The sequence below is a fragment of the Typopeltis vanoorti genome, chromosome 14 (genome assembly GCF_054136105.1).
Source record: "Typopeltis vanoorti isolate ZY-2024b chromosome 14, IOZ_Tvanoo_1.0, whole genome shotgun sequence".
Lineage (NCBI taxonomy): Eukaryota > Metazoa > Arthropoda > Arachnida > Uropygi > Thelyphonidae > Typopeltis > Typopeltis vanoorti.
The window spans coordinates 1,727,475-1,743,439 of record NC_143562.1 but is presented as its reverse complement, the minus strand read 5'-3'; the positions used below and the strand labels follow the sequence as shown (position 1 = coordinate 1,743,439).

Here is a 15,965-nt window from a genome sequence, read left to right as displayed (position 1 = left end):
GATCATAACCGGATGCCTAAGACCAACCCCAGTCAACAAGGCTGTATCCCTTAGCAGGCATAGTGCCACCAGGCATAAGACGTCAAGTGGCCGGTGAGATGGAGAAAAAAAAGCAGATGACGGACAAAAGACATCCAATGTACGGCCATATCATCATGGCTTCTCGACTCAAATCGAGGCATAGTTTTATGCAAAGAACTAAACCATTGATCCATAAACCTGAGGAGCAATGCCTTGTTCTATGGAGGGAATCGGTTCAACTTCAAGAAGCTCCCACAATTAAGGAGGAGTTAACCAAGGGATATCACCTATTCTATAGCACCTGGAGGACTCTGAACCATCTTAGAGTGGGAGTGTCCAGATGCAGAAGTAACCTGATGAAATGGGGTTATGCAGATAATGACAGCTGTGACTGCGGAGACGTCCAAACTGACGAACATATTTTATGTTGCCCAGATCGAATCAATGTGTGCTCCACGGATGATATTCTGACGGTCAATGACAAGGCGTACAAGCTGCTGTTTTTTGGATGGAGAGGATATGATTGGTGTTCTGGACTCTGAAAGTAATTAAGTTCAGTTCCATCAATATAGTATACAATTTTTGATCTCTTCCCAAATTGCATCACCTTGCACTTGGCCACAATTGAACTGGCAACTATTTACTTTTGTCCATACTGCTCGTCTGTTTAAGTCTTCCTGCAGATCTCTGCATCACCTTTATTTACCATTGCTCTTCTCAGTTTAGAATCACCAGCAAACAACTGAATATTTCTGGTCAAATCATTTCTTATATTATTGATATACAAATTAAACAATAGAGGACCAAATACTGAGCCCTGTGGTACACTACTGGTCATGTGCATTCTCCTAGACCACTGGTGGCGAACCTTTTTATGTGCGCATGACAAAAATTTACCAATCGAGTTGCTGATGTGCCAGGCAGTTTTTAGTAAGGGAAAATTTGATAGAAAATTAATCTAACTTAATTTATTTATAAATGTATAATATATATATTTATTTATAATATTTATTTTAATATAAATTTATAATATTATTCAGTGTAAAAATGATTATTGTATCATTAAATTGATTTTAATGATGTTGGTTTGAAAGAAAAGAAAAAAAACGGTAGTGAGAAAAATATTTATGCATTGTAACTCGCCATCGAAGTTACATGAGCAGGGAAAGCAGCAGAAGGATGTCAACTTGTTGGCGAAACACTTACCATATTTACTCGGAAAGAACTCGCACCTCTGATTTTACTTTATGAAAAAAAAAAGACATTAAAAAGTTTTGCATATACCTTGCACACAAAATATGTTAACATGTTCATGTCGAGGTGATAGTAACTCGCTCCCAGCAGTTAACAACACGCCTTCCCCAACAGCCATTATACTGCAGATGCAAGAAAAAAAAGTAGTTTTATTGTATCCCTGAATAAGGTACAGAGCCTTTTGCAGTCTGTGTAATATATTTCTCAACAGATAATGCAATTACAGACGGCGGAATAAAAACGGCACTAACTAATGAATCACATGTTTCCTCTCGCAGAAACTACGCTGTATAGACTCAAGCAAAACCATATGTTGCACCAGAAACAAAGTATCTAACTAAAAACTATTGTCCAATTTTTCAATTACATGAAATAAGTGTTTGTTTTATTGCATTTGAAATTCTCGATCACAAAGGCTAACGTCAAATAAAATTCTACCACGAATTGAAATATGCCATATAATGCATGTGTGAGTTTCCCTGCCAGCTCAAATGCAAACAAACAGCAATAAAATTCAACAAAGGGTTGAAACTTTGTGTGAGTTGAGCCCACCGGTAATGAGAAGTTCCGTCAGAATGATAAATGATACCCCGTCGTGAATGTGTTAAAAGTAAGAAATATATAGTGAATGTTGTTATGACAGATGTTATGGAATTCGGTTGAAGAAAATTAGCATTTCATCTCAACAATTGTAGGTTGCCTTTGTCTTTGGTTAATACCGCAACAATCATATACATGTCATCATAGTTGCTCTTTGGTGCAAAAGAAAATTTAACTTGTACGTATTGTAACAATTTTTTTTAAAAAAAGGTTGAATAATTTATAAGCATATAAAAGGATATCATCTGTAAATCGTTGACGTGCCATAGGTTCACCATCTATGTCCTAGACTCAAACTCCTTCATAAACCACTCTTTGATATGCGTCCATCAGCCACCCTCTAATTCAATCATCAGAGTGATATCCATTCTCATTTGCTCCAACTTATGCAGTAAGGTTCTAAGTGGAATCTTGTCAAATGCTTTTGCAAATCTAGCAATATCACTGAGTAGCCATTTCCCTTATCAAACTCTACTACTAGGTGATTATAAAAAGTAAGCAAATTACTAAAGCAAGACTTACCCTTCACAAAACCATGTTGTCCCTTATATTCTTATCCACCCTGTCCTGAATTCTGTCTTTCATTAATTTCTCCAATATCTTAACTACTACTCTTGAGATGTTGATTGGCCTATCATTTGCTACTTCTGTCTCAGAGCCTCATTTATGCAATGGGACTATTTTGTCCTCTTTCTACTCCACTGGGCACCTTCCCATTACTGAGGTTTAAATTAAACAGCTTGGGCAGAGGAGCTAATAATTCCCTTGCACATATTCATCATATACAGGCTGACATTCCATCTAATCTCGAAGCTATGTTCATATTGAGGTTCTCCAATATTTTAAGTACCACCATTTCTTCAACCGCTATTTTCCTATCAGTGTCACACATGACACTGCAATATCATCATCTAGATGGCACACACCCCTGCAAAATGCTCACTCAATAATTCAACTATTTGGTTTGGTTCTATTACCTCCCCATCATCGACACTTTTTAAAGTCATCATTCCATAGTCATTCCTCCTTTTACTTTCCACATAGCAAAAGAACTCCTTAGAGTTTCTTTTGGCCTCATCAATTAATTTTCTCTCATAATTAGTTTTGCCTTTCCTTACCATACCAGTCACCCATTATGCCTGCTTATAATGCTTGTGGGCATGCTGTTTACCCTTTTCTTTATAATCCATTAGCAACCTTTTCTTTGTGTGCAACTTTTGCTTAATGAAGCTATTCATCCATCTAACTGCTACCTGAGTTATTCTTCTGACTCTAGGTAAACATTCAGATACAAACAACATCTTTCTCCTCCAAATTCTTATGCCATTGCTCTGCTGAAAGCTGTCTCCTCAGCTTGTCACAATCACCTGCATTGTACTTTCACATATATATATCTCTTCTTAATAGAAAATTCTGAAAGTCTGGCAATCTCTCAAGTCAAGACTGCATGATCGCTTTCTCCAAGCAGAGGCAGCATAGCTAGATTGGTCAGTGTTAAGTTCCCTGATTTAATGATCAAATCCAATGCTCTTGAACCTTGTATCCCCTTGAATACATGTCACCACAGGTAATTATCTCTCAGCAGCTGTATACATTTCCATCCCTGCCTGTGATCATTCCTCCTCCCAATCTATGTCCCCATAGTCGAAATCCTCCATAATAATTACTTGATCTGTACTCATTGTGCTAATTTTCGAGTGCATGTTATGTACTGATTATATTATGATTAATTTTCCCATACTCACAGATTATAGCAGCAGCCAATTACATATTTAGTCCTGTCAGCCTCAAAAGATCTGCCATCTGAATCCTTGTACCCCCCTGATGTGCTTCTATTCTTTTTGGCTTTAATTCCACTACTATCATTAGCAAAACCCTTCCCATGTCCTGTTCTTTGAGAAAGACATTTTATCCCTTGCATTCTATTTCTATGACCATATCATCCTTGGTCAACCATGTCTCACCAATGCCTAACTTTTGGCAAGTTTTGCTAACTGATGCCCAAAACTCCTCGACCGTATTTCAAATACTTATGGCATTAGCATACATAAACTGCCATACCCTCTTCATCCCACAACCTCCTTTACACCTTGTGTTACTTAGCCAATTAATGTTAATCTGGGGCAGCTTAACGCTTAATCACAACATCATGTGATTAATCTCCCACTAACTAACTGTTAGGTTGCCTGGACCCACACTCAACTGCATTCCCTCTAAACATTCTAGTTTCCCTTACTTTGTACTTCTGAACTCTCACTGAACAACACCTTCTAAAACCTTCTGATACCAAATTCATTTAGATGCAAACAATTCACTTCATATAAATCCATTCTTCCATCAAAACTCACAATATGTCAAAGGCTATTCCAATGAACAGAGGTAGATAAATGAAAGAGGAGCATAGCATTGGTATGACAACTCTGAAGCTGAAATGCATGTGATAACCAGCAGCAGCTTGCATTCTTACATGTTTAGAGGAAAATGGAGGGATGGTGCTGGCCACATCTGTGGATAGTGTCCTTGACAATGCCTATAAAAATACATAATGCAGAAACAGCCATTGGATCTGTGTCTATTTAAATTAGGACAATGAAGTAAATTCTCACACATTTATTAATAAAGACATTCTATGTGGAAATGACTTTTATGAAGGCCTCTGTCTTCATAAAAGTTCCAATAAACTATTATTGGTGCAACTATGTTAATTGGATTTTAAAAATAAAATTTTTGATCTTCATCTGGATGCTTCCAATATCATGATCAACTTAGATATTGTATTCTTGTTTACTAATATTCCTTTATGGGGTATTGAGACAACCTTCTGTGCCCCCCCCCCCCCCCGCCACTAGTGTTACCCTGTGGCACATTGTTGGTGCTTCGGACGAAAGAAGGCCCCAAAGATGAAACACAGGTAACATGTGAAGCTCATGTCTCAAACAAGGCATCCAAAGGTGCCAAGCCTCCTGGACCACTTACAAAACTTAAAAAGCTCCATGCCAACTTGATTGTCGCCCGGAATAACAAGGATCATGTTGCTTGTTTGGGTGGAGGGCAAACTTCGAAAAATAACTTGCAGTCCCCTAAACAACACTCTCTCAAGATATGTTCTCTAAACATAGAAGGGCTATCTAAATCCAAAGCCATCGCCAAAATAGCCAAAGACAAAGCAATTGATGTCTTGGCTCCGGGAAACCCATGTGCCTGACACAGCGCTCAATAGACTAAAGATCCCAGGCCTAATTCTCATGTCTTATAACTGCCATCCCAAGCATGGCCTGGCCTCAAGGACATAACCAAACGTTTACCTGATACAGAATACTCCATAGGTATTAAAGTTCAAAATACCACCATCTACAATGTCTACAAACCACCATTGCAATCCTGGCCTGATCAGATGGACCGGCCACCACCCCACCCTGCTATCTATGTTGGTGACTTCAACTCTCATCACATCATGAGGGGCCATTACTCTAACAGTTGGGATGGTGATAATCTAGTTAATTGGATGGATACATATAACCTGTATTTGATTTACAATGCCAAGCAGGAGGGCACTCTCCACTCAGCCAGATGGAACAGAACCTACACACTTCAGATTTGTGCATAGTCACTAAAGACTCTGAAGACCACCCTCTGCCAACAACCAGAACCATTCTCAACAGATTCCCTAATAGTCAGCATTGTCCTACATTAACAGAGACAGGCACATCAATCCCAGTCATCAGTGGAACACCAATCGTTAGATGGAACCTTCGCAGGTCCAACTGGAATGCATTTCAGAAACAAACTGAGCAAACCATTAGAGCAATTTCACCCACTCCTAACTGCTATCCTAGATTTGTTAAACTAATCAAAACTGCAGCCAAAGCCTCTATTCCTAGAGGTTATTTTCTGTAGCCTCTAGGAGTTCTTCAGTTTCTCTACTCCTAGAGAAACTGAAGAACTTTTAGCCAAATACGAGGAAACTGAAGACCCAACTGTTGCAAAGGAGCTCATAGCAACCCTGAATAAAAACAGAAAGGAAAGATGGATCTCAACCATCCATGAACTCAATTTCACCACACCTAGCCAGAAAAGCTGGTCACTTTTGAGAAAATTAGGTGGGAAAGAACCAACAACAAACAAAATAACAGAGATGACTCCTGATAAAATGGCTAATCATTTATTGAAAACCTCCAAGATATGTCCAGCTCTATCAGGAAAATTGCTGTGCAATCTTCCATCAGACAAATCCTGAAGACGGGACTCAAGCTTCCTGAACTTGTACAACCAGTATCTCGAGAAGAGGTACAGGTAACCTTAAAACTCACCAATAATGGCAAGGCTGCAGGAGTGGATGGTAGCCTCCCTGAGTTTCTAAAACATCTTGGTCAACAAGGCCAAACATGGCAGGCCGCCCTTTTCTCAGAAATTATAATGACTGGTAAACTACAAAATCTGTGGCAGGAAGCCAAAATAACTGTCATGCCCAAACCAGGGAAAGTTCCAAGGAAAAATCTACGACCAATCTCCTTGCTTTGCACCACTTTTAAGCTTTGAAAGAATTCTCCTTAAAAGAATTTCACCACTCATCGAAAGAGCACTCCCGATTGAACAAGCTGGCTAGCTACAGGCCAGGAAGAAGTTGCTGTGACCAGGTCCTGGCCCTGACAACACAGATTGAAGCAGGCTTCCAGAAGAAACTGAAATCTGGAGTCTCTTTCATTGACCTAACATCAGCTTATGACAGTCTGGATCAGGGGCCTCCTCCTAAAGCTAGGAAACATAATAACGTGAAAAAAAACTTTCCAGCTTTTTGAATCCATTCTCACCAACAGAAAGATCCGGGTCCATATTGGTGGAAAAAAGAGCAGGCCCAGATTCCTCCCCAACGGTCTCCCACAGGGCTTTGTGTTATGCCCTTTACTTTTTAACATCTATGTGTACGACTTACTACATATCAGCTCAAGCAAGTATATGTATGCTGATGACCTAGCGATCTTACATCAATCTACCTCCTTTGCCAACCTGGAATCAACCTTGAACACAGACCTGAATATCCTGGAAGAGTACTTCAAGCAGTGGTACTTGTAGCCAAATCCAACAAAAATTGTGTCCACAGCATTTCACCTGAACAATGCTGAGGTGAATCGTCACCTCAACCTTTCTTTCTGTAGAAAAATGGTACAACACGAGCCTCACCTGAAATACCATGGAGCGAGTCTGGACATAAGCTTAACCTACAAAAGGCACATCACCAACCTATCCAACAAAATTAAAACGAGAAACAATATCATTTCAAGGCTTGCTGGTACAACCTGGGGTTGTGGTGCAGAAGTCCTAAGGTCGTCTGCACTAGCCCTCACATTCTCTGCAGCAGAATATTATGCCCCTGTCTGGGAAAGAAGTGCACACACTAACATTATAGCATCCAGCTAAACTCTACCATGCGCACAATTAGTGGGACAGTGAGAAGCACTCCTCTCTCCTGGCTGGCTGTTCTATCTAACATTGCTCAACCAAACATATGGAGAAGACGAGCCTCGATTAAAGAATTTAATAATGCAATGAGCAACCTACTCCTTCCCCTGCACCAGACTCTCATAAATCCACCTGGTCTTCGCCTAAAATCTAGAAAGCCTCTCTGGTCCATGGACGAACTCTTTTCAGCTGCCCTGCCATCAACACCTTACACGTGGAGAGACTCGTTTTTCAGTAGAAAAGCATGGAGCCTTCTAAGAAAACTAGGTAGTGGCACCCTGACTGCCCGGGAACAATCAGCTATTTCTCCTAACCAATATATGCATGACATATTGTCAACAAGTCAAGATATACCGCCAAGGACAAACACACTCTTCAAATAAAAAGAGAACTTACATATCTGAAAAATATCAGACCATCAGATCCTCTAAATTCACAACCCTTCACTCTTGAAGACATTAACACTGCTCTAATGGATATGAAACCAGGCAAGGCTCCAGGTTTTGATGGAATTCATCCCGATTTTCTGTTGAAGAGAGGCCAAAAAGCCTGACAGTGGTTAGCTTGTTTCTTCTCTGACATCCTCCAGACTGGTAGACTTCCAAAAGAGTTTAAGAGGACAAAAATTATCTCCATCTTAAAACCAGGAAAACCAACAACAAACCAGAAAACTACCGACCAATCGCCCTGCTCAGCACCTGCTATAAGCTCCTAGAAAGGTTCATCCTTAATAGAATTGCCCCTAAGATAACAGAACAAGTCCCAGTGGAACAGGCCGGATTCAGACATAAACAAAGCTGCTGTGATCAGGTTCTGTCACTCACCACACATATAGAGGCAGGCTACCAACAATGCCGGAAAACAGCTGTAGCTTTTGTAGATCTTACCGCAGCTTATGATACAGTCTGGAGGCATGGCGCAGTCTGCAAGTTGCTCCATGCAGAACAATAGCAAAACTAATCGATAACATGCTAAGCAACTGCCTGTTCTAAGTGTGTATGGACGAGAACAAAAGTAAACAAAGAACACTGGATAATGGACTACCACAAGGGTCAGTTCTGGCTCCCATCCTTTTTAACTTATACATCACAGATTTGCCTAATACAGCCTCCAAGAAGTTTTGCTACGCTGATGACATTCCTCTAACCACCAGACACACCAATTTTACTACAATGGAAGAATCACTAACAAATGACCTTACAATCCTAGATGAATACTTCAGCAAATGGAGATTATGCCCAAATCCTAGCAAAACAGAAGTTTCATGCTGCCACCTGAACAATAACCAAGCTAACAAAGAACTCATGGTCTATTTCAACCACAACCTGATACGCTACAACAGATTCCCGAAATATCTGGGCATCACTCTGGAGAACACTATCTTTTAAACCACATCTCATTAACACAGCATCCAAGCTAAAATCAAGAAATAATATACTACAAAAACTATGTGAAACAACTTGCGGTGCCTCAGCAACAACGCTTCACTGCACTGCTCTTGGCTTCATTTACTCTACAGCTGAATGCTACTCACCCGTATGGCTGAACAGCACGCATGTGTATTTGTGGCTCCCAGTGCTAAGCAACATTCCGCCTCCACACATCTGCAGATCCAACTTTCTTCTACATGAATACAGCAAAATCATGGAAATCCAAAATCTTCCAATCCATGAAGACATCCCACCCGTAGAAATAAACAGGCTAAAGTCAAGGCACCCTCCAATTTTAACAGCAAGAAATCTTGCAGAGACAAATTTTAACATGAAGGAGAAGTGGAAAGAGTCCTGGTGTAACACTTCAACAGGGATCTTCCATGAATTAATGGACCTAACACAGATACCTTCGGGTTTTGACCTACCTCGGAAAACTTGGTCTTGTTAAATATTGTCGGCTGTGGCATTTATTTTAATTTTATTCTTTATTGTGTTCTCCTACTTATATCACTTATCTCATTCATAGTTAAATCTATCTGCACAATTTGGCTGATTCTTAGAAAGATTAAGTATATTAAATAAATTGACAAAGGGTAGACTTCTGAATAGAGTCCAATCCTCAGCAATGACGGTCTGGAGTTACCTCCTATTCAGGTTCTGGCAATATTTATTTGATCAAGCTGCGCCAGCGAGATCCCTAGGTCAGAAATTCCTCTTAACCAAGGAGTAATCCTCAGAAAATATATTAAGTAAATCAAACTATTAGTTATTCTTTATCTCAATCTTATCTATCTCTCTTAAAACACTTTAGTTTGCATTCGTGGTCTCTGTCATATAATTCACTCCCGCTCAGATTCAAATATTAGCAAGCAGTGCATTGGATTCAAATCAAGGCACAAAACAGGTTAAGATAATCAAGATACATTTATTAGATTCTAAAGATTACACATTTACAATAAAAAACACGCAATAGGAATAGAGTTATCCCAAGTTATAAGGTTAGACATAACAACTGTAATTCATATATCACATCTAAGAATAGGCTCGTTTCACTGCACAAATTTCTAGCTAGCATCCTTTAAATATCTTTACTATCTTACACATATTCTCAAAACATTCACATCGATAACTCTATAGATCGTTACTTATAGCAAATTAACTACTACTCATTCACACAAATACTAAGGAAACAGCTTTTAGATTCTAGACACTGGTATCTAAATCTCACTATAGTCTCACTATAGGTTATAAAACTCTAAACCTACAAGTTTAGAGTTTTATAACCTAACATCTCGTTTCTTCCATAACACAATATTCCGTTCTTTCTTAACAAAGGAATTATAAAAGGGTTCTATATTACCACAATGCTGTAACTTATTCAGTCTATCATTTTCCTATAATTTCCTTCCGAATGTTCGATCTCATCCTTGGTGATTAACTCACGGGCTAGGTTTGGCCTTCACTGTTCTGTCCTTCCATTGGATTCTCGACAGGAAACAGCATGGCTTGAATCGATCCACGTTGACATATGTGGCAGCCAGTTTCTTCAGTATTAATTGAAAGAGTACCTAATATTTCTTCGTCTATTCTTTCTGCCCGACATCGCAAACCGACAGCACAGAATAGCTGCCCACTATCGACTAGATCTTGAACTGGAACTCTTCCCAACTCCACCAAAAATTCTCCAGCAATTCCAAATGAAAAAACCTAAAAAGCCCTGAACGGGAGGGGGGGGGGAAACAAACCCGTTTTATACCTCGTATCTCTAGTGCCCTCTTCCACCCAAAACTTTCTTTTTTCTGCCCGGCTCCTGTTTCATTTGTATCTTCCTGGAATACTTCGTATGCGTGCCACGTCTTCCTGGAAAACACTGTGTGCGTGCCGTTTGCACGTAAGCAATTTGCCGTCGGCTATACAATTTATCCGAAGTTGTTGTTAATGGACTTTGATCCTTCGTTATTATGCTCTAACATATATCGTATAGAGAAACTTCTTACATTATAATCTTTTACAAATAAATGACATCTTTCATCTTTAATTAATATTACAAAATTTGTATAATTCTTTAAACGAAATTGGTATCTTCACTTATTTACATCCATTTTCGTTATTGTTTTAGCTAAATTTGTTGGATCTTGAAACAAAAATAATTTTCCAAGGAAATCCTTTCATTCAAGATCCAACAGTCTGCCCTTAACCAAATCCGCACCAACCATGGCAGATGTGCAGACCACCTTTACAAATGGGGCAAGATTGCCTCATCCAGGTGCAAATGTGGATCATCCTGCCAGACAATAATATTACAGCAGAATGTGTCTAACGTGCATACAGTGGAAACCTGTCAGACTTCATCCATGCTACACCAAGTGCAGTCGACTGGATAATCAACCATGCATTCAGTTGTAGCCTATTCTTGAGTGTCTCTTTTATGACTGTATTATGTCTTATCATTGTACATATGTCTATTACTATGTCCATATATATTAAGGATTAATGTAATGTAACTTTTCATGTGTGAGCCATACACTAAATAAATAAATGTGGAGAGAATACTGATCCAACAATCTCCCAACAAACGGCTTCTTGATAGAAGATCTTTGTGCTCTGCAGCCTGGTTTTGCTCTTCCTAGGAAGATTTTGTCATCAATCAACAGGATCAGAACTAACCAGGGCAGATGTGACCACCTACTACATAAATGGAGGCTGTTAGCCCTTATTGTGATTGTTCTCCAGTGGCTCAGACGATTACTCATTGTGTAAGACTGCCCAAGGCGCCAATTTCACGGTGGTGGCCTACAGGACATCCACAAGGTGACAGATGAGGCCTTGGAGTGGCTTTCCAGACTGGACATTAATCTGTAGTTGTAATTACTTTTGCTTTTTTAAACAAAGGAAGACTTGGAAAGCAGTTTGTGCCTTTTATGTAATAAACTTTTACACAAATGATGAAAATCTTAACTTTTATGTTAAGATTTTCATCATTTGTTTCTGATATTGTGATTGTACATTTCACTTGCCAGTTTCACAAAGCCATATGCGTAAATAAATAAATAAATAAAATATTCATTTTTCAGGCACCATTAAATTACTTCAAGAAGAATTTCCTTCAGATGTAATAGAAGAAAAAATTATTAATAATAAAGGAATAGATTTATTGGAGATGATGAAATTGGAAGAAGCATTAACAACAACAACAACAAAAACAGCAGGAAACACATGGAATTACCTCAAGGTTAAGTATAGTGATATCCGTTTCAAAGTAAGATCCTGGGGTATGTTACATAGTTGTTGGATTACTTGCAATAAACTCTAAGAATGGGAAAAAAGACTAAACTAATATCAGTTTTTAAGAGAGAAGCTTATGTGAAAATTACAGAGAGCTTATTAAATACAGAATATAAGCAGTTAAAGGATACACAAAAATAGATAGACTTTGAAATGAAATAAGGAATTACAAATACAGTAATAAAAGAACACCAGATGAATTATAGAGAAACATGTATAACAGGTGGAAGAAGGAAGGCTGCCCAAGGAAGTAATAAAGTATAAACCTAAAGGAAAAAAATATATAAGAAGACCTAGGAAGAGAATAAAAGCATAGTCCTCGACATGTTGAAAAAAAATATTATATAATTATTATTACGTGACACTTTAAAGGACTCCAAGGATATATATATAAATAAAATAAATAATGGTTTACATATTTTGGCTATAATATAAACCTATTTATTATTAGATTAGATGATTTTATTTATTTATTTTTTTTTTTTGCAGTCAGTGATAATATATTAAAAAAAGCATGACTAATTCTGTCTTTTTTTTTGAGAATTTCATTTGGAGCAATTATACACAGAAGAAAAGATTCAGGAAAATGCAAGAAAGCATTAGAAATACATCAACTGACATTACTTGAGAAGTCCTTGAAAGTAAGACAAAACTAGCTTGTTTTTTAAAAAAAACAAAACAAAAAAAAAACATAAGAATAGTTTATACTATTTCAGCTTAATTAGTCATATAAAACTTATGTCTCACAGCTGAAAAGCTTTCATCAAGAGAAAAAAAAAATGCCAACATACACTTAAAATGTACACCAAGCATTTATTTTACATGTACTTACTATTCACTGCTACCCATTCATTAAGGTCCTCTCCTTCTGGCAACATCACGGCCAGCCGTAAGTTGCCACTTCCTAAAGTTGCTGCAGCATGCTTCATTAGATCATACTGGTGAGTACCTTCTGGAATGTTTTTCTTTGGTTTGAATGTTTTGGAAGAGCGGCCTCCACTATGGAATCAATATTTATAGGTATTATTTCTGAGAAAATTCCCATGTTACTCCTCTAAAATAAACTATTGTTTTAATGGCTAATATAGCCCACTTTCGTTTAGGAGTACCCCTTTTTTTACAATGTCATTGGCTCTTTACCCCAAATCTTAGGGCATTACTGAAGTTACTTTAGTAACTCCCCCCCTCCCAAAAAAAATCCCCTTCCTTTAACAGCAGATGAAGGCACATTGCAGGGATAAGGAGACGGAAAACAACATCCAAAAAAGGTATGTCCAAATTTTCCTCCTATTTTATTCTTCATATATTAGTTTTATAACACTTCAGTAATGCCCTAAGATTTTGATAAACAGCCAATGACATTATTAAAAAAGGAGCACTCATAAATGAAAGTAGGATATATTAGCCAATATTTATATATATATATACACACATATATATATATATATATATATATATATATATATATATATACACACACCGCAGAGGATTAAAAAGTAAATTTAAACATGAAAACTTATTTTGAAATATCCTTTCATTAACAAATTTAACAAACATTTTTTGAAGCATTTTTCTACTTTAAAGCACTTGTTTTGAAAATAATAAAATAATATTATTATTATTATCATTATTATTGCACATGCACCTTCATGGAGTCTGTAGACTCATCATCGCAGAAGGTCCATTTCAAAAACATTAATCAACAATTATCAATACCTGTACAACATCCATCATATTTTGTCTCAAAATCATTCACCAACAAAGCACTTCATCTCTCTTCAAACAAAAAATCTAGCCCTCACTCGCTTACTAACCATACTTTTTCTCGATTTCCATGGATGACCTCTAGTTTTCCTGACATTATTCATGTATCGAAATATTTCATCCACATCAATCCTATAATCCTTCCCCTCCCAAGCAACTTATAAATTTGTTTCTATCACATTCCACCCCCCCCTTTTTCTGCTGATTAACCAGCTTCTGTAACCCACAAATCTTCAATTTATCCTCACATAGTCCTGCCACCTTCTTAGTTGAAAGTTTATTTTTTCACTTGGTTAGAATATAATAAATTTAGTTTAATCCTTTATCTAAGTGTGAAATCCTTTATCTTTATTGCGCCTGAAAGTATCTTCAGGACTGAGGTAAGGTGGTGCAACACCAGGGCGACGCCTTGCAAAGGTGGAGCACAATCCTGTCTCAGTATCTCCCATAATGCAAAACACATCTCCTTGCGGATATGTCTAATGTTATGCATTAAGGGAAGGGCCACTACCCAGACCGGTTTCGACCTTTATTGAGGTCTCTTCAGTGGGAGCCAGGCCCAAGTCGAGATAGCAGGCAAAAGCATTAGCAGGTCATCTCCACCTATAGGAATTGCCAATTGGTGTGCCACCCTTTTTTTAATAAATTACTCTGGATTTAGAGAAAGATGTTGAAAGTTTATTTTCCACTTGGTTAGTAAATTTAGTTTAATCCTTTATCCAAGTGTGAGCAAACAAAGTTTGCGCCTGAAAGTATCTTCAGGACTGGGTTAAGGTGGCACAGCACCAGGGCGACGCCTTGCAAAGGTGGAGCACAATCCTGTCTCAGTATCTCCCATAATGCAAAACACATCTCCTTGCGGATATGTCTAATGTTATGCATTAAGGGAAGGGCCACTACCCAGACTAGTTTCAACCTTTTTTGAGGTCTCTTCAGTGGGAACCAGGCCCAAGTGGAGATACCAGCCAGAAGTATTAGCAAGGTCATCTCTACCTATAGGAGTTACCAAATGGTGTGCCACCTTTTTAATAAATTACTCTGAATTTAGAGAAAGATGTTGAAAGTTTCCTTAATAATTAAGATCCCTTAATGCATAACATTAGACATATGCAAGGAGATGGGTTTTGCATAGCTTAGTTGTTATAGATGAGCTCTTTGGCTGGAAAGACTAGGGATCAAATCCCATTGATGATGTGAGGAACATTTATGAAGTGTTTTCAATCAAATAGTGAGTTAGTCGGTCTGACATAGAGGTGGAGATTTTTTTTTCTCCCTGAAAACAGGCAAACTGACGCTGCAAACACACACATGGATTTATGGGCAAGTATTTATGCTTATACTTGCAGAGGAATGACAAGCTGGATGGCTGCATTAATTGCCTAAAGGCCTTAATTGGGGGTCTCAACCCATCTTGGACAGACAGCATGGGATGAGGATTCCTTTCATGACAAAGGGGAACACCTTGAAAGCTTAATTAAATGTTTAGACATCAGCTATGCTGGTTTTATTACAAATTGTACCGACTTCTAATATTTTGCAATGCTACTAAATTTTTTCAGACAAAAAGAACATAAACGACACATCAAATATAATAATTATGGTGAAGCTGGCCTTTCTGATCATGCCCTGAACACCTTACATAGAATTGTATGGAAAAGCACTAGTTGTCTACATCACACCAAAACATGGTATGAACACAAATTTAAGGAAGCCTGTGAGATCATTATCAACTACCCCAATCTAAACAATAATGATGGTCTAAAAACTCATACATATGGAAGGCATATATTTGTCCCACGAATCCTTCCTCTCTAAGAACAACTATGAATAGGCCTGTAGAAAATCCAGGATTCTAAATCTAAAATAACGTTAATACTAAAAAATAGGACATCACTGTTAAAGAAAAAATCTGTAAGAAAGAATGTTTATTCATGTTGTAATTTATGAATAATTTTTTAAATTAAAAATAACAATTGTAATAATAGAAATAGGACATCACTGTTACTGGAAGGAAAACTATCTGTAAGCAAGAATGTTTATTCATGTAATCATAAATTAAATCTAGCTTGATGTAATATTTTTTTTTTTTTTTCACTAGAGGTCATGCCAGTGAGTAGCATGTGATCAAATCATCGTTTCTCTAGCTTT

General features: G+C 37.8%; 1 protein-coding gene across 1 annotated transcript in view; it reads right to left on the bottom strand.

Moving 5' to 3' along the window:
* mats (MOB kinase activator-like 1) overlaps nt 1-15,965 on the bottom strand; it is a 98,350-nt gene that overhangs the window by 31,739 nt on the left and 50,646 nt on the right. Inside the window, exon 2 of the mRNA XM_090403610.1 lies at nt 12,886-13,052. Within this exon, the coding sequence (XP_090259736.1) occupies nt 12,886-13,052 (167 nt within the window). The remainder of the gene's footprint in view (nt 1-12,885; nt 13,053-15,965) is intronic.